The 27,365-nt window shown below is 32.3% G+C and overlaps 2 protein-coding genes and 2 non-coding genes across 5 annotated transcripts; 2 read left to right on the forward strand and 2 right to left on the reverse strand.

Annotated features, from left to right (window-relative positions):
• The first annotated feature begins 8,822 nt into the window (after positions 1-8,822).
• On the forward strand, positions 8,823-8,902 carry TRNAL-UAG (transfer RNA leucine (anticodon UAG)). The gene has a single exon. It is a non-coding gene; the product is annotated as a tRNA-Leu (tRNA).
• Positions 8,903-13,066: 4,164 nt separating this feature from the next.
• TRNAL-UAG (transfer RNA leucine (anticodon UAG)) lies at positions 13,067-13,146 on the forward strand. Its single transcript has one exon. It is a non-coding gene; the product is annotated as a tRNA-Leu (tRNA).
• A 1,531-nt stretch (positions 13,147-14,677) lies between these two features.
• On the reverse strand, positions 14,678-17,305 carry LOC108466496 (beta-fructofuranosidase, insoluble isoenzyme 1). Of its 2 annotated transcripts, XM_017766863.2 has the most exons (6): positions 17,192-17,246; positions 16,194-17,050; positions 15,968-16,126; positions 15,627-15,865; positions 15,440-15,536; positions 14,678-15,171 (listed from the first exon to the last, which is right to left on the reverse strand). In XM_017766863.2, exons 2-6 carry the CDS (start codon positions 17,043-17,045, stop codon positions 14,989-14,991), a joined length of 1,530 nt encoding a protein of 509 aa, XP_017622352.1. In that variant the 5' UTR covers positions 17,046-17,050; positions 17,192-17,246; the 3' UTR covers positions 14,678-14,988. The 2 variants fall into 2 exon arrangements, with proteins under 2 accessions (XP_017622352.1, XP_052877647.1); XM_053021687.1 differs by lacking the exon at positions 15,440-15,536 and having other exon boundaries at positions 17,192-17,305.
• Positions 17,306-23,452: 6,147 nt separating this feature from the next.
• On the reverse strand, positions 23,453-25,405 carry LOC108461830 (kinesin-like protein KIN-5C). The gene is made up of 7 exons (XM_053022775.1): positions 25,090-25,405; positions 24,852-24,981; positions 24,577-24,735; positions 24,118-24,467; positions 23,899-24,037; positions 23,703-23,800; positions 23,453-23,624 (listed from the first exon to the last, which is right to left on the reverse strand). Exons 1-7 carry the CDS (start codon positions 25,146-25,148, stop codon positions 23,453-23,455), a joined length of 1,107 nt encoding a protein of 368 aa, XP_052878735.1. The 5' UTR covers positions 25,149-25,405.
• Between the last annotated feature and the right edge of the window lie 1,960 nt (positions 25,406-27,365).

Genomic DNA, 27,365 nt, shown 5'->3' on the forward strand with positions numbered 1-27,365 from the left:
GATTTGCCGGTGAAGAAATCTAGAGAAGAAATTAGTCGAACTACATCCGTGCCAGGAAGATTGGGTAGAGGTAGATCAAGACAATCTGATTTCAAGGTATTTAATAGACCTGCAGCAAGTGTGAGCAGTGTTCAGAATACTCCCCGGCCTAAGTGTCAATATTGTGGAAGACATCATTTCGGTGAATGCAGGACTAAGATGGGGGCTTGTTATAAATGTAAGGCTACTGATCATCTTATTCGAGATTGCCCCCAACTGCAAAAAGATAAAGTGGATCAGAAAGAGATACAGAGAGCCACTCCCCAAAGAAGTAGACGTTCGGGCCAGAGCAGTGCTACAGGGGCTACCCGTTCGAGTATAAGAGAACCAGTTTGTCAATCAAAGAATAGAGCACCAGCACGTACCTATGCCATTCGAGCAAGGGAAGAGGCTACGGCTCCTGATGTAATTGCTAGTATTTTCTATCTTTATGATGTTACTGTTTATGCATTAATAGACCCTGGGTCTAGTCATTCATATATTTGCACTATGCTAGCATCTGAAAAGAAATTATCTGTTGAGTCCACTAATTATGATATACAAGTCACTAATCCATTAGGTCAAAGTGTAAGGGTTAATTTAATATGTCGTAATTGTCCACTGAAAGTGAAAGGCTGTGAATTCCTTGCTGATTTGATGTTGTTACCCTTTCGGGAATTTGATATTATTCTGGGAATGGATTGGTTAACAAAACATGACGCTGTAGTGAACTGTCGAGAGAAACGGATTGATTTGAAAAATCGAGCAGAGAAATGATTTCAAATTGAGTTTGGAAATATGAAAGATAATGTCCGAATTATTTCACCTTTTCACTAAGAAGCTAATACTGGAAGGGTAATGAAGCATATTTAGCTTACATTCTTGATATTCGGGATTCTGAATCAAAGTTGAAACAGTTACCAGTTGTTAATGAATTTGCTGATGTGTTTCCTGAGGAATTGTCGGGTTTACCACCAGATCGGGAAGTTGAGTTTGTGATTGATGTGATCCCGGGAACAGCTCTAATATCCGTAACACCATACAGAATGGCACCGACAGAATTAAAAGAGTTGAAGACTCGCCACAAGAATTGTTAGATAAGGGTTTATTAGACCAGTACTTCTCCTTGGGGTGCACCTGTTTTGTTTGTGAAAAGAAAGATGGCTCGTTGAGATTGTGTATAGATTACAGACAGTTAAATAAGGTTACAATCAAGAACAAATATCCTTTGCCCCGCATTGATGATTTGTTCGATCAGTTGAAAGGTGCTGCTGTGTTTTCAAAAATAGATCTTTGATCTGGGTATTATCAGCTGAAAGTTAAAGAATGTGACGTGCCAAAAACTGCCTTCAGAACTTGGTATGGTTATTACGAGTTTCTGGTAATGCCATTTGGTTTAACTAATGCTCCTGCTGTATTTATGGACTTGATGAATTGAATTTTTCAACCTTATTTGGATAGATTCGTGGTTGTATTTATTGATGATATACTGATCTATTCGAAGACCGAGCCTGATATGCACAACACTTGAGAAGTGTGTTGCAGACCTTGAGAGAGAAGTAGTTGTATGCAAAGTTCAAGAAGTGTGAATTTTGGCTACTGAGGAGGTTGGATTTGGGTCATATTGTTTCAAATTGAAGGAATTGAGTAGATCCAAGTAAAGTGTCGTGATGGTAAATTGGAAAACACCAAAGAACGTAATGAAGTGCGGAGTTTCTTGGGATTAGCGGATACTACCACCGATTTGTTAAAATTTTTCAATGATTGCCTTACCGATGACTCGACTACTTGAAGAATGTTGAATTTGTATGGTCGAAAAGTGCCAACAAAGTTTTGACCATTGAAGAAAATGTTGATGAAGCTCCGTGTTAACTCAACCGTAATCGTATACCATATGTTGTGTATAGTGATGCATCTTTAAATGGTTTGGGTTGTGTTTTAATGCGCTCGGGAAAGTAGTGGCATATGCTTCTCGGCAATTAAAACCACACGAGAAAAATTACCCTACCCATGATTTGGAGTTGGCCGCGATTGTGTTTGCTTTAAAAATCTGGAGACATTATTTATATGGGGAAAAATGTTATGTGTATACTGATCACAAAAGTCTGAAATATTTGATGACACAGAAAGAGCTAAACTTGAGACAGAGACGGTGGCTCGAACTATTAAAAGATTATGATCTTGTTATTGATTATCACCCAGGGAAAACTAATGTGGTCGCTGATGCACTTAGCCGAAAATCATCATTGTTTGCACTTGAGCAATGAATGTTCATTTGTCTCATTAATGAAGATGGTTCAAGATAGCGAAATTGAAAGCAAAATCTACATTCCTTCAACGGATCCGTGAATTACAGAGTGATGATCCGAAACTAGTGCTGAAACGACAAATGGTTCAGGATAATTTGAATTCAGAATATAGCGTTGATGATGGTGGTATGTTGCGTTATCGTAATAGAATTTGTGTTCCAAATAATTCAGAATTGAAAAATGATATTCTTGCTGAAGCTCATAATAGTAAGTATTCTATTCATCTGGGTAATACAAAAATGTATTGCGATTTAAAAAGAATGTACTGGTGGCCTGGTATGAAATGAGAGATTTGTGAATTTGTTGCAAAATGTCTAATCTGTCAGCAAGTGAAAGCAAAGCATCAAGTACCAACGGGTTTATTACAACCTATTATGATTCCTGAATGGAAGTGGGAACACATTACGATGGATTTTGTATCAGGATTGCCTGTGACTCCGAAAAAGAAAGATTCAATCTGGGTTATTATTGATAGATTGACAAAGTCGGCACATTTTATTCCAGTTAAATCAAATTTTTCATTGGAGAAGTTAGCGGAATTGTATATTTCTGAAATTGTGAGATTACATGGAGTTCCAATATCTATTATTTCGGAACGGGATCCGAGATTTACTTCGAGATTTTGGAGTAAATTACAGGAGGCTTTGGGCACTAAATTAAATTTCAAAGACTTTTTCATCCTCGCATGACGGCAAATGAGCGCGAGTGATTCGATTTTAGAAGATATGTTAAGGTGTTGTGTACTTGAGTTTGACGGCAACTGGGAAAGGTATTTACCTTTAGTCGAATTTGCTTATAATAATAGTTATCAAACTAGTATTAAAATGGCACCATTTGAAGTTCTGTATGGAAGAAAGTGTAGAACTCCATTATATTGGTCTGAATTAAGTGAACGGAAACTAATGGGAGTGGACTTGATTCGGGAAACCGAAGAAAAAGTTCGTATTATTCGAGATTGTTTGTTTAAAAGCTGCCTCCGATCGACAAAAATCATATGCAGATTTAAAGAGAAGAGATATAGAGTTTAATGTGGGTGATCGTGTATTCTTGAAAGTGTCACCGTGGAAGAAAGTTTTGCGGTTCGGTAGAAAGGGAAAACTCAGCCCACAATTTATTGGGCCGTATGAAATCATTGAAAGAATCGGTCCGGTAGCTTATAGATTGGCTTTGCCCCCGGAACTTGAAAAGATTCATAACGTGTTTCATGTGTCTATGTTGAGACGGTACAGATCAGATCCATCACATGTAATTCCTCATACGGAAATAGAGGTCCAACCCGATATGACTTATTCAGAAGAACCGGTGAAAATTCTAGCTTAGGAAATTAAAGAGTTAAGGAACAAACGGGTACCGTTAGTAAAAGTGTTATGGCATCGACATGGTGTGGAGGAGGCAACCTGGGAAACAGAGGAATCAATGAGATCACAATATCCGAACCTATTTTCAGGTAACAAATTTCGAGGACGAAATTTCTTAAGAGGGGGAGAATTGTAATAGCCTAAATTTTCAGTAGTGTCGGAATAGTAATTCGAGATCACTAAATCCGACAAATGAGTAGAAAATATTAATAATTTAGTGAATATAAGTTAAGTGTGAAGTCAGGAAAATTTTTGAAATAGCGAATAGTGTACTAGGAAAAAAAATTAAATTAGAATCGGAAACGAGATATCGAGAGTTTGAAAATTTTTAAAACGAGCCATAAATATTTTTATAAATATTTATGGAGTGTTAATAAGTTAGTATTAAAGTTTCGTCAAGAAATTTTAAAGTTTCGATAGTTAATTGAATAAAAAGGATTAAATTGTAACAAATGTAAAATTATGGGAAATGATTAAATAACTTAAATGATAAAAGAGAGAGGGTTTAAAAGGCAAATAGACCCCAGGTCTATTTGGGCTGGACGGCAAGGTGCATGAAATCAGCAGGAAAATTGATGAATTAAGGGCAAAATTGGAATATTGCAAAATTTACTTAATAAACTAGGACTAAAGTGGAATTATCTAGAATTCTCATTATTTTTCTGCATTCTCATCAGCAAAAACACCATAGAAGGGTTTTATTAAGCTGGTTTTTCATATTTTTACTGCAAGTAAGTTCAATTCTTGATTATTTCTTGAAATTTTTGTGTTTTTATGACTTTTACAACTAGGTCCACTTGTTTAATTCATTAGTTTTTGATTCTATGAAAGAAATTGAAAGCTGATATGAATATGTGCTGGAATTATATGATGATTTAGCATGGAATTAGAGTTTTAAATTGTTTATAGGCTGATTTTATTGAAAGAATTGAATAGAAAGTGAATGTTTGGGATCTAAAGGTGAAAAAATTTGAAGTTAGGGTTTTATGTGGAAATTATGAATTTAAATAATTGTGAAATAACTTATAATGTTAAGGTAAAGCATTAATTGGGAAGAATTAGCTTCATTGAGGGATTAATTGAGCAAGGACTGAATTGTATGAACTGTGAAATTTGGGGCAAAAATTGAAATCAACATTTGCACTAAAACAGTTTTGGACAGTAGCAGTAGTCTAACTTTGAAAAATCACCATAAATTGTAGAAATCGAATTAGAAGATGAAAAAATATGAAATTAAAGCTTATTAGGTCTAGTTTCTCATAGAAGAAACGATGTAAGCAACAGAATTGTGGATCATGACATATAATATATTTTGTGAGACAATGTCAGAATGATTTTGGGATCCCCTGTTCTGACTTTTAAAAATCATCAAAAATTGGATAAAAATAATTAGGGGCTTAAATTTATATTTTTAAAATCCTTAATGAGTCTATTTTCAATAGAAACAAACATGGATATCATCTGAATTCTGTACGAAGAGATAATTAATTTTTAGTGAAGAAGGGTCGGAATTGCCAGACAGCAGAACAGGGGTGACTTTAAAGAATAAACTGTACTTATTGGCTAAACCAAAAATTCTAAAAATTTTATGATAAGAATATATATAAGTCTAGTTTCAGATAAAATTAGCAGATCCTAATTTAGAGTTCTGTAGCTAAAGATAAAAATAATTTAGTGACTATGACATTGATGGACAGCATTGGAATATACATAAGTAAACAATTAAATTATAGATAATATTACTTATAAGCGGGTTGAAGATGAAGTCAATACTGATAAATGAATGATTTTACAATGATAGATCGAGAACCCGAAGCAAGTCGAGGAAAAGAAAAAGTAGCTGATTAGTCCCTGAATTTTCACAAATTTTACAAATCGACCCAGGTAAGTTCATATGGTTGAAGCTTAATGATTATATGTTAATTTTATGAATTATATAATGTATGATGAAATATATTTATTGATGAATAGAAAATAAAAATAACAACCCGAAAATCGAATAAATGATCAAATTGAGTGGAATGTCGGATTTGAGTACTTTTGATCAGTGACAAGTGATAAGTGGTAGCCTCAGCTACACTTATCTGATCAGTGATAAGTGACAAATGATAAGTGGTAGCTTAGCTACTCTTATCTGATCAGTGACAAGTGATAAGTGATAAGTGGTAGCCTCAGCTACACTTATCTGATTAGTGATAAGTGACAAATGATAAGTGGTAGCTTAGCTACTCTTATCTGATCAGTGACAAGTGATAAGTGATAAGTGGTAGCTTTAGCTACACTTATCTGATCAGTGACAAGTGATAAATGTGATCGATGTAAGACCGTGGCGGTGACTATGATTTTAAAAAGTGATAAGTGATCATATGCAAGACCATAGTTATACTATGGCAAAGTGAAAGTGAAGTACTCAATTTTTCGTTACCATTCCCTAATTTGGTTAAAGAATGATATATGACAAATGGGCCCAAAAGAATTAATGGAAATGGATAAGTGGTAGTGAGTTTATACAGGAACTCACCAATGACCGTGATTGACAGTGAACTTAATAATTGTGTATATAGTATAAGTGTATAAATATTTGGTAAGATTTATGTTTTATCCCTATGAACTTACTAAGCTTTTATAAGCTTACTTGAGTGTATTCAATGTCTCTTGTAGATTGACGTGAAAGTATACGGAGGATCGGATCAACACAGAAGATCACACTATCCAGATTATCTCGGGTAGCTTTTGTAAATTTCCTTTTTTATTTATATGGCATGTATAAGGCTTGGTGATTATATAAATATTAAGACTTGTTTAATGAATATACATTAAAATAAAGAATGATGAGTATGTTAAATAGTATAATTATAATAGAAGTATAATTTTGTATTAAATTGATTGAAATGAATTGGTTGGTTGGATTGGTCTTGGTTTTAAAAATTGCAGGGAAGGTTAGATATTTATAAAGGGGTTATATTGAGAAAAAAAAAAACAAATTCTTATGGTTTCGATTTAATTCTAGTTTGGTCTCGAAGTATGTTTTGGGCTTTGGAGGCCCATCTAAAGGACACCATGACATGTTTTAGTAAATAAATAGTATTTAACTCGTATTAATAGAAAATTAATTCGGTAAACTCCAGTAATGCCTCCTACCCTATTCCGGCGATGAATATGGGTAAGAGGTGTTACACAATATATGCACTATCGTCTTCTCCTTGCAGCTGCTTCGGGTTCAAGGTACAATAAAGCATCTATTTTCTGTCCTTTTTAACTATCTCCCTCTTTTTTACCACAAAATTTATAACATTAATCAAATGCAGATATGTTCTTGAGGGAAAGAAGATAATGAATCCTTATCTATTTGCAATATTTTCTCTGAAGGAGACAACAACGTTGTATGTAACATTCAAAAGGGTTTCTGGAAACTTTGCTGAGGATCATCATGTAGGATTGAACTTAGAAGGAAAGCTTAAAGTTTCCATGATTCAGCTACTTAAAACACTGTTGAGCCTTGAAGGAAATGGAAAAGGAAGATTTCTTCATCTTTTCTTATTGCATCTCCTTAGAACTTACATATTAAAAATACCACAAGGAATTCATAAAGAGTATACCCCCACAGATTCTTATAACAATTCATATCCAACCAGCACTTTCCATGAATTAGAAACAGGTATACATGAATTAGGACTGAATTCTTTGTTAAAGATCTTCTGAAGTTAAAGCTGAATCTTTGTATATGATGCAGGAGATGGATGTATCATAAGCTGTAGGCGGTGGAACTGCAGTCATAGTAGGTTGAAGTTCAATGAGGAAAAGCATCCAGTTCTTCTACTTAATGGACATTCAACTGAGAGTTTCTGTCTGCCAACTGAACCAAATGATTTAATCAGGACTTTATTGACAGAAGGGCATGAAATATGGTTACTCCAACCAAGATTGCATCCATTGAATCCCTCAAACAACTTCACCATTGAAGATATCGGAAGATATGACATACCTGCTGGTAACAAAACTTACAAAAAAGTAGCAATGCTTACACTTTTGAGTGGTAATTAACTTACGTTTAATCTACTTATTTTGTTGTAGTAATCAGCAAGATCTGTGAATTTCATGGTCCAAGCATGAAGGTACATGTAGTTGCACATTGTGTTGGAGGCTTAGCCATTCATATAGCTGTTATGGGAGGACATGTCTCTCCAACTCAAATTGCTTCTTTGTGTTGCACCAACTCTTCAATGTTCTTCAAACTTAGTACTTTAGCCACAGTCAAGATGTGGCTTCCTTTGGTGTCTGTAAGTTTTCCGTTAAACAACAAAAACTATATGGTTTAACACAATTTGATGTCAACTTGATATTGCTTTAGCCTAATCAACCTGCAGATATCAATGGCTTTGCTAGGCAAGAACAAAACCCCGCCTCTCTTAGACACCTCAAAGGCCAGTTTGAGACACCGGCTCCTAATGTATATAGCTCGTTGGATACCTCGATACGAGAGATGTACTTGCAATGAATGTGAAAGTCTTTTCTGGCATATTTGGCAATACATTCAGGCATCAAAACTTGACCCCAACAATGCACCATTGGTTAAACAAGCAAAGTACAACAAAGCTTCCAATGGCAGCCTTTCCTCACTTGAGGAAAATCTGCAAATCCGGATTCATTGTCGATAGCAAAGGAAATAACTCATATTTGATTCATCCAGAGAGAATGGCCGTGTCGACATTATACATCTCCGGAGGACGAAGTCTTTTGGTGACTCCAGAGACTACTTTTTTAGCTAATAAGTATGTGAAGTTGCACCAACCTGGTTTTAGACATAAAAGGGTTGTTGTGGATGGTTTTGGACATTCAGATTTATTGATTGGTGAAGAGTCTTGTAAAGAAGTTTCCCCATACATCGTATCTCACCTAAGGTTATGTGAAGAAGGGAAAGATATAGTAATGATTAACAAGGAAAAGAAAGACGGCAAAGAAGCCTTGGATTGGGCTGCTGATCCTTACCATGGTTATGGAGGATCTGAAAGTTGTTTGTTTTCACCTTTGCTAGTCTTGTTCTTGGTTTTATTATTAGTTTTCATGGTATCATCATTCAGTACTCTGTTAAAAAACTATTAATAAGGAAAGAAATTTGGCAGTGTACAAACAATAAGACAGTTTGGCCGAGTGGTCTAAGGCGCCAGATTTAGGCTCTGGTCCGAAAGGGCGTGGGTTCAAATCCCACAGCTGTCATTTTTCACTGCTTTTGGGATTTTTTTTGGCACTGCTTTGCAACCAGGTGGCTGAACTTCTTGTCCTTTGGTGGCTTGCTTTGCAACCAGGTGACTTAAACTTCTCGTCCTTTGATGACCCATTGGTGGCTTAACCCGCTTTGCAACTAGTGGCTAAACTTCAATGAAAGCATTGCAGTTTCATGGGAAGTCTGCTCCAAAGCTGCTCTACCAAGAACTAAAGCATCCTCTGCAACACTGGTGCTATCATATATTTAAGTTGAGCTTTTTAGAAGTTCTGCAACAGTTTTTAATGGCGGCATGGTGTCGAATAAGTCCACCAGTTCTGGCCAGCGATGCTCTGAGTTAGTTTTGGAGACAACAACACTCATAGTATATGAAACAGAAGGCTTACCAGTACGGTAGAAAAGGAATTGAAAGGGTAGGTGTCTAAGCTTGTGTAACAGGGCAGATAATCTGCCGTTAAATAGCTTTTCTTTTTGTGAAGATTGGAATTGGTGCAAATTCTATGTTTTTTGTCAAAAAAGAAGCTTTTGAATAGAGATCATGGATGGTCATTAACCTATTGCTTTTGCAGTACCTCATATTTGGTTGTCATTTTTTACATTTTGCTCAACTTCAAATCAAAGTACGTTAGACATTGTCAAATTTTCAAGAGCATATTCTAATAATTTTCTAAAATTTTACAATGGTTATTTTTCATTAATGGATTTCTTGGGAATTTTATAATGGGATCATGTTATGATGATAAGTGCAGAAACTTTTTGAGAAAGCTAAAACAACTCGATATCAAAAGATTAAATACTATAACTCTTTAAAGCTCAAAATTATAGAAGTGTCATACATAAAACCTTATAAAATAATGGCCTAAAGAAGGAATTATATTGCGCAATATAAGGTATCATATTCCCTTCTCTACAATGGCAAGCAGCTTTGCAATGAGATCATCCATAGAGCTGTTGAAAGCTGTCAATTTTTTTGCTATTGCAGTGTTGCTTATGATCCAAAAAGAGTGTGTTAGAGAATGGCCCTCCATGCAGCTCATGCAACCAAGAAGAATTCATGCACATAAGTCTTGTGGATGAAATATGAAGAAGTAGCTGCTGCAGTATTGTCGGATGAAATACATGCAACTGAGGATATCAATGCTACTGTTTCATCTCGGTTTCATTTTGTTACTCTTGTAATTTAGTTCATTTTGAACTTAATTTAGTTCATTTTGAACTATGTTTGGATGACATTTGATGTAACTTGATGGTGAAAGAGCTGATTACCAACTTTGCCTAAGTGTGCAAGTCAATTTCACCTAGTTCCAATGAATTAAATGGAGTTAGGTAATGATTAGGTGATGTATTTGTTAATTTAGACCAACCATTGTCTGGTATATGTAATGGCCTTATGCCAAAGTTCAAGGTAATGAAAATTCATTAGAATTTCATCAAAATACTTTCTTTTCTTTGCCTTCAATTTCATTTTGTTTTTCAAGCTCAAATCTCCTCACTCGAATTTTCAAGTTTTCTTCATTCTTCATCCGGATTCATTACATTGTTGTTTAAGTTCCAGACTGAAGTTCATATTTCCTCCAGATAAAGTGTCCCAAAACACCAACAATTGGTATCTAGAGCCAAATTCTTAGTGGACCTGTAGAACCATATCTTCATCAGGATTCTCACCAGTGCCACCACCAGTGTTCAATGGAGAAGGCTACCACATATGGGTAGTAAAAATTAAGACCTATCTACAAGCATTTGATTTGTGGGAGGTTGTCAACTCAGATGTTGAACCAGTACCTCTAAGAGCCAACCCAACAGTGGCTCAAATCAGACAATATTCTGATGAAAGAACAAAGACACAAGGTCATGTCTTACATCCAAAATAGTGTGTCTGATGTAATTTTCACAAGGATCATGGCTTGTGAGACTCCAAAGCAAGCCTGGGACAAGCTCAATGAGGAGTTCTAAGGTACTGAGAAGACAAGGCAGCAGCAGTTGTTGAATCTGATAAGGGAGTTCGAGAACTTGAAGATGAAGGAAAAAGAGACTATCAAGTAGTATTCAGATAGAATTATGGCTGTAATAAACAGCATAAGATTGCTTGGAGAACAGTTTAGTAAAGTAAGAATCGTGGAAAAGGTGCTCTCAACATTGCCTGAAAGATATGAGGTAAAAATCTCATCCCTTGAGAATTCGAGAGACCTAGCAAGCATCTCCTTAACTGAGCTCATCAATGCTATTTATGCTCAAGAACAAAGGAGAGCTAGCAGGATGGAGGAGCACTAAGAAGGTGCTTTTCAAGCTAAGGCTAAAGCTGCCTCAAGCACCACAACCTACAAAGGCAAAGAGAATTGGAAAAATAGGCCTAAGCCTGATGCTGCAAGAAGGGGGAATCAACCCTGCAAGCACTGTAAAAGACTAAGTCATCCAGAAGATAGATGTTGGTTTAGACCAGATGCTCTATGTCAACATTGCAAGAAAAATAGGCATGTTGAAAGGGTTTGCAAAAACAAAGGCAGACCTAGGCAAAATCTAGCACAAGAGAAAAATGTTGAAACTCAAGTGGCTGAAAACAGTAGTGACCATGAGGAGCAGGTCTTTACTGTGTCATGCTCAGCTGGCCAAAAGAAGGGCTCAAAAGGATGGCTTTTGGACAGTGGTTGCACTAACCACATGTCACCAAATGCAACCATTTTCAAAACCTTGGACAAAAGCTGCAAAACCAAGGTGAAAGTTGGTAATGGGCAGTTTATCAAAACTGAAGGAAAAGGTGACGTGCTGATATGTACTCCCACAAGCAACGAAATCATCTCAAATGTATTGCTAATACCTGAGATTGATAGGAACCTTCTCAGTATTGCTCAATTGCTGGAGAAAGGCTATTCAATCGTGTTTAAGGGCAAGGAGTGCCAAATTGCTGATCTAAATGGATCAAGCCTCATGTCAGTCACTATGACTGATAAATGCTTTGAAGTCAACTGGCCAAGTGACTCACACTCAACCTTCACTGCCTCTACTGAAGATTCCAAGCTTTAACACCAAAGGCTTGGTCATGCCAACTACAGATCCATGGACCAGCTAACCAAAGAAAATATGGTTGAGAACTTTATCAACTCAGTTGAAGAGGAGGATGTTTGTGAGGTTTGCCAGATTGGAAAACAAGCCAGACAACCATTTCCTGTAAAATCAACCTGGAGAGCTTCAGATAAGCTGCAGCTAGTACACACTGATATGTGTGGCCCCATGAAGACTCAGTCATTGAATGGCAGCAGTTATTTCATTCTTTTTATTGATGATTTTTCAAGATACTGTTGGATTTACTTCTTGAAGAACAAGTCAGAGGTAGCTTCTGTATTTTTGAAGTTTAAAGCTGCTGTAGAGACTGAAACAGGTTGTAAGCTGAAAACCTTGAGGTCAAACAATGGGACAGAGTATACTTCATCCGGGTTTAATACCTTTTGCGATGAAGTAGGCATTAAACACCAGCTCACTAACATTTATACACCTCAACAAAATGGTGTAAGTGAAAGGAAAAATAGAAGCTTGATGAATATGGCCAGATGTTTGCTATTTCAAAAGAATTTACCTAAGACTATGTGGGCTGAAGCAGTTAACACTATTGTTTATATTCAGAACAGGCTACCAACCAAGGCATTGGACCATAAAACTCCATTTGAAGCCTGGTTCGGGTTTAAGTCATCATTGGCTCATTTGAAAGTCTTTGGTTGTCTATGTTACAGCCATTATACATCTCCGGAGGACGAAGTCTTTTGGTGACTCCAGAGACTACTTTTTTAGCTAGTAAGTATGTGAAGTTTTGTACCAACCTGGTTTTAGACATAAAAGGGTTGTTGTGGATGGTTTTGGACATTCAGATTTATTGATTGGTGAAGAGTCTTGTAAAGAAGTTTTCCCATACATCGTATCTCACCTAAGGTTATGTGAAGAAGGGAAAGATATAGTAATGATTAACAAGGAAAAGAAAGACGGCAAAGAAGCCTTGGATTGGGCTGCTGATCCTTACCATGGTTATGGAGGATCTGAAAGTTGTTTGTTTTCACCTTTGCTAGTCTTGTTCTTGGTTTTATTATTAGTTTTCATGGTATCATCATTCAGTACTCTGTTAAAAAACTATTAATAAGAAAAAAAATTTGGCAGAGTAGAAACAATAAGACAGTTTGGCCGAGTGGTCTAAGGCGCCAGATTTAGGCTCTGGTCCGAAAGGGCGTGGGTTCAAATCCCACAGCTGTCATTTTTCACTGCTTTTGGGATTTTTTTGGCACTGCTTTGCAACCAGGTGGCTGAACTTCTTGTCCTTTGGTGGCTTGCTTTGCAACCAGGTGACTTAAACTTCTCGTCCTTTGATGACCCATTGGTGGCTTAACCCGCTTTGCAACTAGTGGCTAAACTTCAATGAAAGCATTGCAGTTTCATGGGAAGTCTGCTCCAAAGCTGCTCTACCAAGAACTAAAGCATCCTCTGCAACACTGGTGCTATCATATATTTAAGTTGAGCTTTTTAGAAGTTCTGCAACAGTTTTTAATGGCGGCATGGTGTCGAATAAGTCCACCAGTTCTGGCCAGCGATGCTCTGAGTTAGTTTTGGAGACAACAACACTCATAGTATATGAAACAGAAGGCTTACCAGTACGGTAGAAAAGGAATTGAAAGGGTAAGTGTCTAAGCTTGTGTAACAGGGCAGATAATCTCCCGTTAAATAGCTTTTCTTTTTGTGAAGATTGGAATTGGTGCAAATTCTATGTTTTTTTGTCAAAAAAGAAGCCTTACAAGAAGTTTTTTTGGCCAATGTTTTGCCCTCTTATGTTTCATCAATTACAATGTCTGCTGATCGTTCAGTTCTAGGGCCTTTAGTACAGAGCTCCACTGCTCAAGCTATTCAGTTAGATCCATCTGTTAGTGCCACTTGGTTTGTTGATTCCGAGGCTACTCACCATGTGACAAATGAGTCTCAGGCTTTTTCTGCTGGGTAGGAGTATGTTGGTAAAGGCAAAGTTGTCGTTGTCTTTGCTTTTGATCAACTTTGCACATATCTCATCCCCTAATTGTATTAAGCCTCTCTCCGTTTACTGAGGCCATGGGCGCTTTTGTGTACCGTACTTGATACTAAGTCAATGCATGTATGTTCCTTTCTTGACAAAAAAGAAATATGCTTCTTATTCTTGAATAGAAGAGTGACCAAATAGATTTAACATTGCGATAAAAGCATATAGAAACTATGCACCGAGAAAGCTGGTTGAAAACTGCTGATGAAAGCTCGATGAGAAAATTGGTCATAACGAAGATCCCCTCTTTGTTCATCCATCAAATAATCAAGTAACCAAACAAAAAAGAAACAGGAAATCAGTAGTTTACCTTCAATGAAGCCCTTATGCAATGGATCAGTGATTATTATATTAATGTCTTCACCTTTACCATTTTTCTTAAACTTAATTCTCTGAAAGTATTTTCTGGGGAAGTCTGCTCCAGAGCTACTCTACCGTGAACTGAAGCATCTCCTGCAACACCAGTGTGTTACCATGTATTAAACTTGCATGGTAGCAAAGGGTTTGACGGGTTCCAGTGATGAGTAAATCCACCAGTTCTGGCCAGCTATGTCCGGAGTTGGTTTGGAGGACAACATTCATAGTCTCCGAAACAGAAGGCTTCCCAATTGGTCGTTTTAGAAACAAAAAGAAGGCGAAAACAAATGAAGTTGAAGATTGCTTTGAACTAAATAGCTTTTTCTTTTTGTTAAGACAAATACTTGAGGTGCAAATTCCATGGTTTCCCAAAAAAGAAGCTTTTGAATAGAGATCATTGATGGTCAATAACCATTGCTTTTGCAGTAGGCTGTGTTTGGATGTATTGATATCATCATCCACATTTTGTCAACTTCAAAATAAAATAAGACTCAAAATTTCAACTCTTGTTTATGGGTAGCGTACACTTTGACATTTATATTAAAAAAACTGTAAAATAATGGCCTAAAGAAAGAATCTAATAGCAAAGTACATTTTCTCAGCAACTGTTAGATACTTCATTATTTCTCAACCCTAAACCCAATCTGCCATATATGTCATCCTTGCCTGAATGTTTCAATTGTTCATCTTATCAGGCTTTGCCATACTCCAAGCTTCAACATCTGCAGTGATTGTCTCAGTCCCATTGTTGAAGACAAACAAGTGAGCATCATCAAACACTGCTACCAATGGATATACTCTAGAAGTGATGCATGTTTTTCCCCCAGCCCCGAAACTCTCCACCACCGAGTGATCAATCTGTAGAGAACAGAAAAACCAAGAAAGTGAGAGAAAGAAAAAATATTATAAGGACAAGTTTAGCCATAGAAAGTCTATGGGTGAGCATAGTCCAGGTAAGCGGTCCTGAAATTAGAACCCCTTATCATCCATGTAGGGTTGGTTCTAAATGTTTTAAACCATGGGTTGACTTAGATTTCTAAGACAGTTTAGGACCAACTCTATGGTCATTAATGGTTTAGGGTCAACCCTAGAAGAAACAAAAGTTATTTGAAGGGCATGTATGTACCAAAGTCCTAAGTGAAATCTTATATGTATCATCCAAATCTACATCTACAAATCCTGCAAAAGATGGTTTGTATAGCCCCTCTTTCCTCAAGGAAGAGCTGCCACAATGTAACACAAAATTGATCAAAATATATCTAAAAGTTTGATAAAAGAAAAAAGAAATATTGATTTGCAAAGGCAAAACAAACCTCCCAGAATCTGAGCATAAGAGAACAACATGCTTGTATAGACCTGTAAATACCCTGAAAAAAACAGGGGTATATTCTTCTAACTTTTCTGAAGCTAATGTTAGGAGCCCAAACGGTCCAACGCCACCTTGAACAGTTGAACCCTTAAGGCCACAGAGATCCTGAGCATTGGTCCAGCTAGGATCAAACGGTTCAGCTTTGTCCAAGTTAGGTATGGAGAAGGTAATGTCAACATCAACCTATGAAGATCATCAAACCAGCGAAACTCATGTTGACAACTTGGTTTAATTCAAATCAATTAATTAAAAAGAAAAAAAGGGTTTCAATCTAAAGAAGCACACCTGAGCAGCAGTAATTCCTTTGACTTCAATATGTTCTCCCGACTTGAGTTCTTGATTGCTTAATTGAACATTTTGGCCTCTAAGAGTTTCTATTTCTTCAATAGGCCATTGCAGCAACTGCTTCCCACTAGGATCAAGCCATACCTTCCTTGGAATTGCCTGAGAAAGTGCCATGAAAGTATCATAAAATCAAAACATTAGCATACAAATCAATCAACAACATTACCTGAAGACCAGCCCATCCTTTCTGAGCATCATCTTGAGCAGCATCCGATTCATTGGTCCAACCCCATAAAATCCTCCTATTCTTTGAAGGGTCAAAAAATGTCTTTGAAGCATAAAAATTCCCGTAGTCAAATCTAAGCCCATTCCAACCATCAACAAACCCCTTACCAACCAGATATTTATCCCTTGCTTCTGGGAAATACGAACCTATAGTATAATACTCATACCTTGTAAGATCTAAGCTTACCTTCAAAACATGCTTAACATTAGGGCCAAAAGCAGAGTTGTCAAGGCCAGTGTCCCCAGACAATGACACTGGGAAAAAATCTGCACATTCAAACGTACCAGTATTCGGCACCGAATGTAAAGGATGTTTGGCCTTTATCCATTTCCTGAAATCCCTACTTCTATACAAATAAGCCATCCCTCTCTGTTTCCTTCGGCTAGCCACCACCATTCGCCAATGCCCACCGATCTTCCAAGCAGTTGTTGGGTCACGGAAAGCGGTTTTATTCATGGTTTCATCGGCAACCACGATAGGGTTGTCAGCCGGTTTGACCCATTTACGCAAATAAGGGTCAGATAAGTTCTCCGGAACAGCATAGTTTTGCACTTGATATTGATTAGGATCAATCCCTGTGTAGAAAATTACAGGCTTATTTTCCGGAAGAACCGTAGCGGATCCTGACCAACATCCGTTGATATCAAAAGATTCTGAAGGATAAATCGCAGGCTCGAGAGCTTCCCAATTGACCATGTCTTTGGATACTGAATGAGCCCAAACAATGTTGCCCCAAACTGCACCTTTGGGGTTGTATTGATAGAATAAATGGTAAATCCCATTGTAATACATAGGACCTGTTTGATAAAATGCGTGTGAGAATAACATAAACAATTACAACTTTCTAAAAAATGGGGTTAAAACGAAAAAGAATCACAGTTAAAAGGAGTGTATGAAAATTGAAATTTGCAGCACTTTTTTTAAAGAAAAAGACTTACCATTTGGATCTGTCGCCACGGCGTTTATCGATTAAGCAATCCCCCATTGAACAATGCCAAAACAATTTGAAAAGTTAGAGTACATATATGGAATAAAAGGCGCCATCACGTGTTAAACTAATTCTATTATTATTTGAAAAGTTATATAAATAAAATAGGCATAATGGTTTATTTAGCCCTCTAACTTTACGAAAAAATCATTTTAACCCTTTATTTAATTTTTTAACTTTTTTAGCTCTTTAAACTTGTATTATTTGTCAAATCAACTCCAAATAGATTAGAAAAGTTAACCTCTTTAATTTTTAAAATTAAAAACTAAAATAATTTTTTTCATAAAATTAGGAGGCCAACTAAATTATTATGCTAACAAAATGAAAACTAATATGATAGTCGCGAAGCCCAGGCCTTAAAATGGAAAAAAAATTCACCTAAGTCCTTTTATAACTTATAAACTTTTAAATTAGTAACGGTGAAATTGCATATTAACCCTCAAAAATAAAAAATTTTATTTAATCCTTTAAAAATTATAAAATATTCATTTATCCTTAAATAATTTTAAAAATTTTTTTACAAAAATAAAGTTTTTTAAATCTTTAGTTTTTAATAATTTATATTAATTAAATAATATTTAAGTTATTTTAATGTCAATAATAATTTTAATATAATTAAAGTTTATAATTTAATAATTATAATTGGGCATTGAAACTTAAATACAATTAAAAATTTTAGAATATTTTTGAAGTAATTTAAATAATTTTTATCAACTTCTAAATATTAACAATTTTAATATTTATATTTTCCATAATATATATTAAATTTAGTTTCTAATGATTTTTAATGTTATTAGAACTTTCATTTACATAGCCATAATATTATTTTCAGTTATTTATCAACATTAATTATATTTTTCTTAACATTTTTTTTTAGCTTACTTATCTTTATAGCATATTAAGTTTTTAGTTATACATTTTTCAAATTTATTTTAATTCTTAATATTCTAGATTACTTTAATTAGAATCCAATAAATATTAAGTTAATTTTAACCATATTTATAAGTGCAATATATCAAGCTATTAATTTCACTATATTAATTATAAAAGTTAAATTTAAATAATATTCTAATTTAATAATTTTAAATTTAACTTTTGAAACAAGTATAAATTTCTATGAAATTTGGTTAATTATAATCCTAATTTTCAGTGTTTTCAATTATCTTTAAATAAATTTCAAATCATTTGATTATTCTAATTACTCAAATTAGATTAAGCTAATTCTTTAAATAGCATGTAAATATATTATATAATTTATTTTTAAGTTTAAATTTAAAATTTATCATAATTATAAATATATTTATTTTAATTAAAATAAATAATTTGACTTATTTAATATCAGGAAATATTCCCAATTTTTCAAAATTTTCATTATTTTTATTAAATTTCATTACTGATATCATGAAGTTAGCATTAATAATCAATTTCTAAGCCTATAAAGTATTTAACCATAATTTTAATTTCTTTTGAAATTTTATGCTCTTGAATATTTTTTTTTAAATTAATTTTTTCTTCTATGAATTTCAATAAAGTTCAAAATTTAGTTAACATAAAGTATTTGTATATATTAATTTGAATTGTCTATCTAAAATTTATATGAAAGTTAAATGTTTAATAATTTATAGTATTCCTAAACAATTTATTGAATTTTAGATTAATGGGATTTCCTGATTTAGATCAATTCATTGTTACTTAATTTGCTCACTTAATTATTGGTCAATGAAAGTTTTAAATATTATTAATTATGTTGTAATTTGAATTTTGTTCATACATTCTGTTAAATCTGATTTAAATTTATTTTGTTCATTGTTAATCACTTTAGTTCAAGTTAAAGTTCTTTAAAGTCTGCCATCTGTAAGTTTTATACATATTAGGGAAACTTATTTATATGATGTTTTAAGATGGTATGGATTTGTATGTCTAAACCTTGGTATAAAGATTATTATTTGAATGATTGCTCATAAGTGTTGAATACATTGTTGTAAAGATGTGTCATTTGAATTAGATCTACCACTCAGATTCTTTAGTAATAAATTATTCTTTAATTTATCGTCTTATATCATTAGTTTGAATTATTAGATATTTAAATGTGTAACAATTACATCAAAAACGAGGATTAATAATTATTAATTATGATTATTTAATTGTTTATGACTTGTGAATCTAAATCTTTTGGAATAGATAAATATTCTAGCATCAAAATATTGTAATAGGCTATATGTAAATGGTGTAATTCGTATTTAAACAGAAATGTAAGCTATTCATGTTTGTTATGATTTAATAATAAAAATTACTTTTTAAATTGGTACTTATCATAAAATAGTTTCTCAAAATGTTGGGAACTTTCTGTACCTTGGATTATGTAACTAGACTTAGCTTGGTTGATAAATGTATATGATTTTGCATTTGGATTGTATGCAATGATAAGATATAATTTGATCAAAATCTCATTTGACTTGGAGGTATCATTCAATTGCACTACCTTAATTGGCTTGATTGTTTTAATTAATTTGTATTCATGGATTAGTCTCTTCATTATGCTACTTTGTAGTATTATCAATTCAATTTATGTGATATGCCATTTCAATTATACTTTCATATTCCTATAGCTAATTCAAATTGTAAGAACTTCCATAAATTGATCTTAAATTTATTTCGACTTTTCAATTAATCTCATTAATTCTTTTGATTGTTAATTCCTATTTCCAATAGTTAGTGTATTAATTAATCGAACTAACATATTCATATTTTAAACTCATGGTTTCAACTCAAATGAATTATATAAATTCTTCGATTGAACTTATCTAATGAATTTATTGTCAAAAGTTTGATATATCTCAAATTTCATATATTTTTTTATTTACATATTAAGTTCTCACATTATTAAAGTTAAATACATAAACATCAGCTATTATCATATACTTGTGATTATCATATGTAATGAATTGCTTCATATTTCTAAATTAAGTAATTATTTCACTAATGAATAATCTTACTTGTCGAATCTGAGTTGTCCTTCAAATATTAGTCATTGATGATTAAAACGAGTTCTTAATTCATATTTTAACATCATTATTCACTATTCTCAGATTCATAGAATCTGTTAGATAATTATACTGACATATAATAATATTGTAATTCAATTTTAGAATTTATAGGAAATTTTGACAAATATAAAACTTATTTAAAAGTATATTATAAGACATCATATTGATTATTGTAATAATTAGAAGTTTAAGATTTAAATACACAACATAATTCTAAATATATTGTTAAATCATTTTCAAAAATATACATTTATAATAATCAATTCATTAAAGCTTAAATTATGAGATATGATATAGTGACAATTGTAGCAATGTTCTAAAATTTTAAAATGAATTTAAATAACGTTAAATATGAGTATATAATAAACATAAATAAATTGTGAACTTATAAATATTAAGATATAATTTGACTCAAAAATTTAATGAGTTGTATATATACATTTATTTTGATTATAATTTATCAATTTATAAAATAAATCTTTTCTATAATTTACTTATAATTAGTCTTTAATTTTAAAATAACTCATTCATTAAAAATTACTTTAATATAATCATTTCTCAAATTTTAAAAATTATTTAATTTACTTATGTTAAAATGGCATAATATTTTAAAATACATATTATTATAAAAATTATTAATGTTATAGAATTATTGTAAAAATTAAATATTTTAAAAATTTTATTATTTAATTACACTTTTAATTTACTATATATTATATTTATTTTTAGATTTTTTAACTTATTTATTTTCTTTATTATTTTTAAGATTTATATTACTAATTAATATTTAAATTATAATAATAATTATATCAAAGTTTTAATAAATTGTATAATTTTAATTTATTATTTTAAATTTTTTTATTTATTAATTTTAAATATATTTTTGATAACTTATTATTTTTAAAATTTAAAATTTTAATTTTAATTTTAATATTTAGTTAAATTTTTTTAGTATTTTAGTTTAATTATTATTGTTTTCTTATTTATTTTATTTATTTAATTTAATTAATTTTAATTAATTATTAAAATTTTAGTATATTTTTAATTTTATAATTATTAATTTTTATTTTTATATATTTTATTTATATTTTATGTATTAATATATATTATTTTTATAAATTGTAAATATATTTTATATTTATTAATTTTAATGATTTTAATAAATTTTAAAAATTTGTTAATTTATTTATGTTTATTTAATAGTTAATTTTTAAATTTTAGTTTGTATTAATATTTTATATATATTGTAAAATTTATAAATGTTAATTAGTTAAATTTAAGATATTATCTATAATATAAATTATTAAATATTATTTATTATATTATTTAAGTGATTAAATATTTTTAATCAATATAAAATATTTAATTATTTTAAAATTTAAATTTAAATATTTTAATATAAATTATAATTTCAATATTTATTATTAAATTTTTAAAATCTATTTATTAAAATTAATTTAAATATCAATTAATTTAGTATTAATATAAAATTTTATACTATTAAGAAATATTTGAAATATTTAAGAAAATAATATATATAAAGTTAAATTAAATATCAGTGATTACAATAAAAATAAATTTGAATGTAAGAAAATGTAAAATTTATAAATGCGCTATTATTCTAAAATGCAAATATTATATGCTCTACCATCTTCTCTATATACTAATTTATGAATTTATGAAATCATCGGAAATTTTTCTAAGTAAATTAATATGTAATGTTTATTAATGTTTAAGTATTAAATTGAATAATAAAATAATGTTAGATGTAGTGTATTTGTCAAATTAAAAGTGAATTGATATGATTCAAAAATAATTTATGAATTCGAAGTTCGTAAATAATATAATGTTAAGAAGAAATGTCCATAATGAGTGTTTGTTCGATTGAATGTTACCAATTGATTTTGACTATGATGGATCAATATGATTGTTCCCTGAATTGAACTCTCGACAGTTGAATGATTATGTTGCTACATATAGACGTATGTGTGTTAGTGAATAATCCGAATAATTGTTAGATTTAATGTTAGATGGTGTATTAGAATCGGAATAGTGGATACAAGTCCAATTGTGGTATCGAAAACGTAATTGGAAAGAAAGACCTCACATGACGAGTCGTCATACATCCATGTACTAAAGTCGAGAAATGTCAAAACATAACGTCGATGACAGACTTGATATGACTGATATTGTGAGAGTAATGTTCTGACTGATAGTCGCAGATTGAAGAGACTCTGTGAAAGAGGCATATATCGATGATTTTGACAGGGACATGAATGGGCATAATGTACCGTTTCATGACAATGCAAGATCAACATCTGAATACATCGGTGCACAATGATCGATTGAATCATCGCGATGATTCAACTATAGATGCAAAGGGATTGTCGCTATACATGACGATTTGTGAGTTAAAATTGCACAGCGCGATATCGTTGGAATACTATTTAAAGCAGATATAGTTGTGCATGTACAGTAGATTGAGAGTGACGTAAGCGTAAAATAGATCATTCGAAGCAATATTGTACATTAGTGCTATACATTATCATAGAATTTCAATAGATACAGATGCAAATTAAAGTCACAACATTATAGCAGTTAATGATGAAATGTGCCAAAAGTTGTTGGCATGCATAGCTGGAAGATAGCAACATTACGTAATTGATGCGACATTACATGTTGATGTTGTCGACATATGAATGCACTTATTGAATGCATTGACAATGATGTAATATGGATCCATAATACTATAATGGTTAGATTTCAGAACTGTGATGAATATGTTCATTGCTAATGTGCTAAATGCTGATTAATAGAATGAGTTGAATTGTATTGATTTCCGATTACGTTATGTGATTATAATGTGTCATGACTTTTAACCATGTGAAGTATGGCTAACATGGTTAATGGAAAATCGAGATATATCGATTCGTTTGAATTCATGGTTAACTAGACATTCAAGATATAAATATACTACACAACAATTACTTTTCTTGCTGGAATATATAACCCACTGTAATTTATTCAAGACAATAAGTAACCGTGAAGATAACAGGCCAGTTTTGGAATATAAATATTTCAGACTACTATTGAAAGGTTGGACTATAGTAAGTTTCAAGGAAGATAAACTTTCAGTTAAAAGAAACTGATTTGTTCAATAAAGATTATGTGCCACACACCTCAGGCTTATTTTTTATGTGTTTTGCCCTGTGTGCATAATCAAGTGTGCTTAAGGTCTCCTCCAGACAATGGACAGCAGGAGAAACTGTTGCTATAATGCAAGTCTTCGTTCTTCCCCCAAGTGAATCACGGAGTAATCGAGTAAGCTTGCTATCCCTATATTCCAATTAAACTAAATAATTAGAAATAAACATGAAATAATCATTAAATCAACTCTAAGAAGCAATTTCAAACCTGTATGGAACATGCCCAAGATGCTCCACAAGAGCACTTATAACTCGTCCTAGAGTAAGCAAACTCTTATTAATTTCACCAGCTTCTCTTGCACGACCCTGTAAATATCAAAATCAACCAACACATTAACTATTTCTAATAGGTGAATTAAGATCCAACATTCGACCAGAACATTAATTGTACAAGAAAGACATACATCCCTAGCGCCAGATCGAGATATATTTTCTGATCCTGCTAAATCAACCAAATTCAGCTTCCCACACTTTATAAGCTCTTCACCTTCTGGTGTCGCCTCCTTAATATGAATTGTAATAGAAAATAAAGAATGCGACCGACTGAAATAAACCAGAATTCTTCAATCAAACAAAAAGAGAAAAAAGCTTAACTTTCAAACATAAAATCAAATAACAATTACCTTGACTGCTTATTCAACAAAGTTTCTGCAGTTCGACGTTTAGCAGACCCTCTTTCAAGCAAAGTAAATATCTCACTAGAACTTGTAACAATTTCTTCTTCTAAACCTCTCACAAGAACTCCACCTTTCCCATCTTCCATAAGTGGCAACGTCTTCTTCTGCTTCTCCTCCAAAACAACTTTTGAAATTTCTTCAGGCGCAAGTAAATCAGTAATTTCCTCATTATATAGTTCCAAAAATGTAACTTTTACGCTGTATTCTGCATTCTGACCCTCTAATGTATCAAATATTTGTTGAACTGCTCTCGGGATAACCCCTGCATCAGCTGGCAATTCCCCATTATGTCCCGCCTGTCACGTTTGCATAGAATAAGATTAACAAATTAGAGTGTATAAATTAAACAAGGCCTAAAATTAGAAACAAATGTAAGCAAGAACACAGATATTTGATCTATATTACCTTTCCCCTCTTGCATTCACCTTCCATAGTGTAAGTTTTGCCAGTACCAGTTTGCCCATAAGCAAAAATAGTACAGTTAAAACCTTCTAAGACTTCATTCACAATCGGAACCACTGCTTGTTCGTATAGATCTTTTTGTTGGGCCGTTGGCCCAAATACCTGTTCAAAAATTAAAATCCCTGACAAATTGAACATTTACCGGAGAAAACAAATCCAACGATAATGTTAATTGATCAATTAACTAAATAAAATTTTACAATCACAAAAAAGGAAACCTTATCGAAAGTGAAAACCCTATCGATATGCTTCCCGGCGATGTTCTGCGAAACAGCCACTTCTCGTTGGAACTCATTACAAGTCACTACCTGCGGCGCATTGTTCTTTAACTCATCTTCACTAAATGGCCTGAATTTTTACAAATTAAAAAAAAAATCAAAATCTATCAAATCAAATGAAATTACAGGATCTAAGAAACCCTAAGTGGAAATTAGATTTAAGAAATGAAGAAAAAACCTGCAACGGAGGAGGACTTGAACGTTGACGCCTTTCTCTCTTTCGTGGCGACCGGACATTTTTCAAATCGTTGAAGAGGTGAAGAATCGCAGGAAACTATTTTCGATATGATTTTTGCTTTGTTTTTGTTGATCTATGTGACTGTTTAGATCGGGTTTTTGAATTTGGTTCCTTCTCTTTTTTTTTCTTTTTTTTTCTTTTTTTGGCCTTTGTGGGTTTGTTTATCGGAGAAATAAATCTGAAAGGGAGAAAGAGCGGGCTTTAGACTGAGATTTGAATTTTTTGAAAGGAGGCGCTCCGGGGGAGCCGTTGGGTTTATATGATTTGTTGGATTGTTAATCGGACGGTCTAGATTAGTTAAATCAGTTGGACTGCATTGCCCTTATGAATTATTCAAAATGCCTTGTGATTTTAGTTCTTTTTAACGTGACTGAGCCTGGCCCACTTATACTTGGCCCAATCAAGCCTTTCTTTCTTGTTGGCCTACGTTTTTTTTCTTTTATAGTAAATAAAAAATACATTTTTTAGGAGTGTATAGGGATAGAATTCTCAACGTGTAGAGAGCTATGAACATCCTTCTTTAGTAGTCTTTTTACATACTGACATGGATATGTGGGGATAATTAATTGATTTAATTATCATATTGCTGTCTTGGTTAAACAATCAATCACTTTGTTACTCTTTCTCAATATGTGTCTAAACTTCATTTTCCAATCATTAGTGCACCATTAATATATTAATTACACTTTTGTAATGTTATTAATTGATGCAAAACCATTTTAAATAATATCACTTAACATTTCATTATTACAATCAACCTCTATATTTTGAGTACGTGGATTTAAATATACATATGTTAATTTTTGATTTAAGGGTTTATGATTACGAGAATAATATAGAAATTGTCAAATTAATTTTATACTTTTGGTCGAATTATTGTAATACCCGAAAATCTTTACAAGAATATATTATCCTTGATATAATAAAATAAGGAAATAAAGTGATAAAAAGGGAAGTTTTGAGTTATGGCAACATTGGGAAGTAAATTATGATATCTTGATTCAGGAAAGGACTAAATTGTAAAAGTTAGAAAAGTTTTGTTGCCTAAGAGTAAATACTCAAGACTTAAAGGGTTAAAGTGTAAATATGAAAAAGTTGAAGGACCAATAGTGTAAATATTTTAAGGGTAGAATGATCTAGAAACTAAGGAAAATGGATGAATTGGGACCAAATTGAATAAGTGAAGAACTATGAGGGACTAAATTGTAATTTTACCAAATTAAATGATGACTCAAGGATGGAATTCTAAAAGATCATGAAGGGCAAAATGGTCAATTAAGTAAGAGAGAGAATTCTAGAATGTAATGATTATGTTAATGATATTTTAAATTAATTAATTAGATAAATATTATTTTATTAATATTTTATGAGATATTTAATATTATTTTATTATTATTTATTTAGTATATAAGGAAAGAAAGATGAAGAATTTTCATCATCTTTCCTTTCCATGCAAACTAACGTGAGAGAAAGAGAGGAAGAAAGAAAGTTTTACTTTCTTTACAATTTGATCCTTTTACCAAAAATTTACCATTTTCACCCAAAAATCAAATGAATTTCCATAGCTACCAAGAGAGAGAAATGTTAAGGAGAACATGGGGAGTTAGAATATCAAGTTGGATTCAAGAAATAGAAGCTGGAGGAGAGAAAATCAAGTTAAAGATTGGTATCAAGAGAATAAGGTAAGTACATCAAGATTTCAATACGTTTTTAAGTTTGTTATTGTTGATAAATCATGGAAATAATGTTATAGTAGAGTTTTATTACATAAGGTCCTATGTTCTTGATATGTTAGTGAAGAGAAAATAAGAGAAAGTGATGAGAAATGGTGTAGAAAAAGAAAATAAGGGTGTTATAACATGGTAATTAATATCTTGCACTAAAACAGTTATGGACAGCAGCAGTAGTCTAACTTTGAAAAATCACCATAAATTTTATAAATTGAATTAGAAGATGAAAAAAATATGGAATTAAATCTTAATGAGTCTAGTTTCTCATAGAAGAAACAGTGTAAGCAATGAATTTGTAAATTTTTATATATAATGAATTTTGTGAGACAAGGTCAGAATGAATTCGGGTTCCCCTGTTCAGACTTTGAAAAATAATAAAAAAATGAAGAAAAATAATTAGAGGCTTAAATTTATATTTATAGAATCCTGAATGAGTCTAGTTTTATTAGAAATAAACTAGAACATCATTTGAATTCTGTAAAAGGA

The sequence above is a fragment of the Gossypium arboreum genome, chromosome 2 (assembly GCF_025698485.1).
Source record: "Gossypium arboreum isolate Shixiya-1 chromosome 2, ASM2569848v2, whole genome shotgun sequence".
Lineage (NCBI taxonomy): Eukaryota > Viridiplantae > Streptophyta > Magnoliopsida > Malvales > Malvaceae > Gossypium > Gossypium arboreum.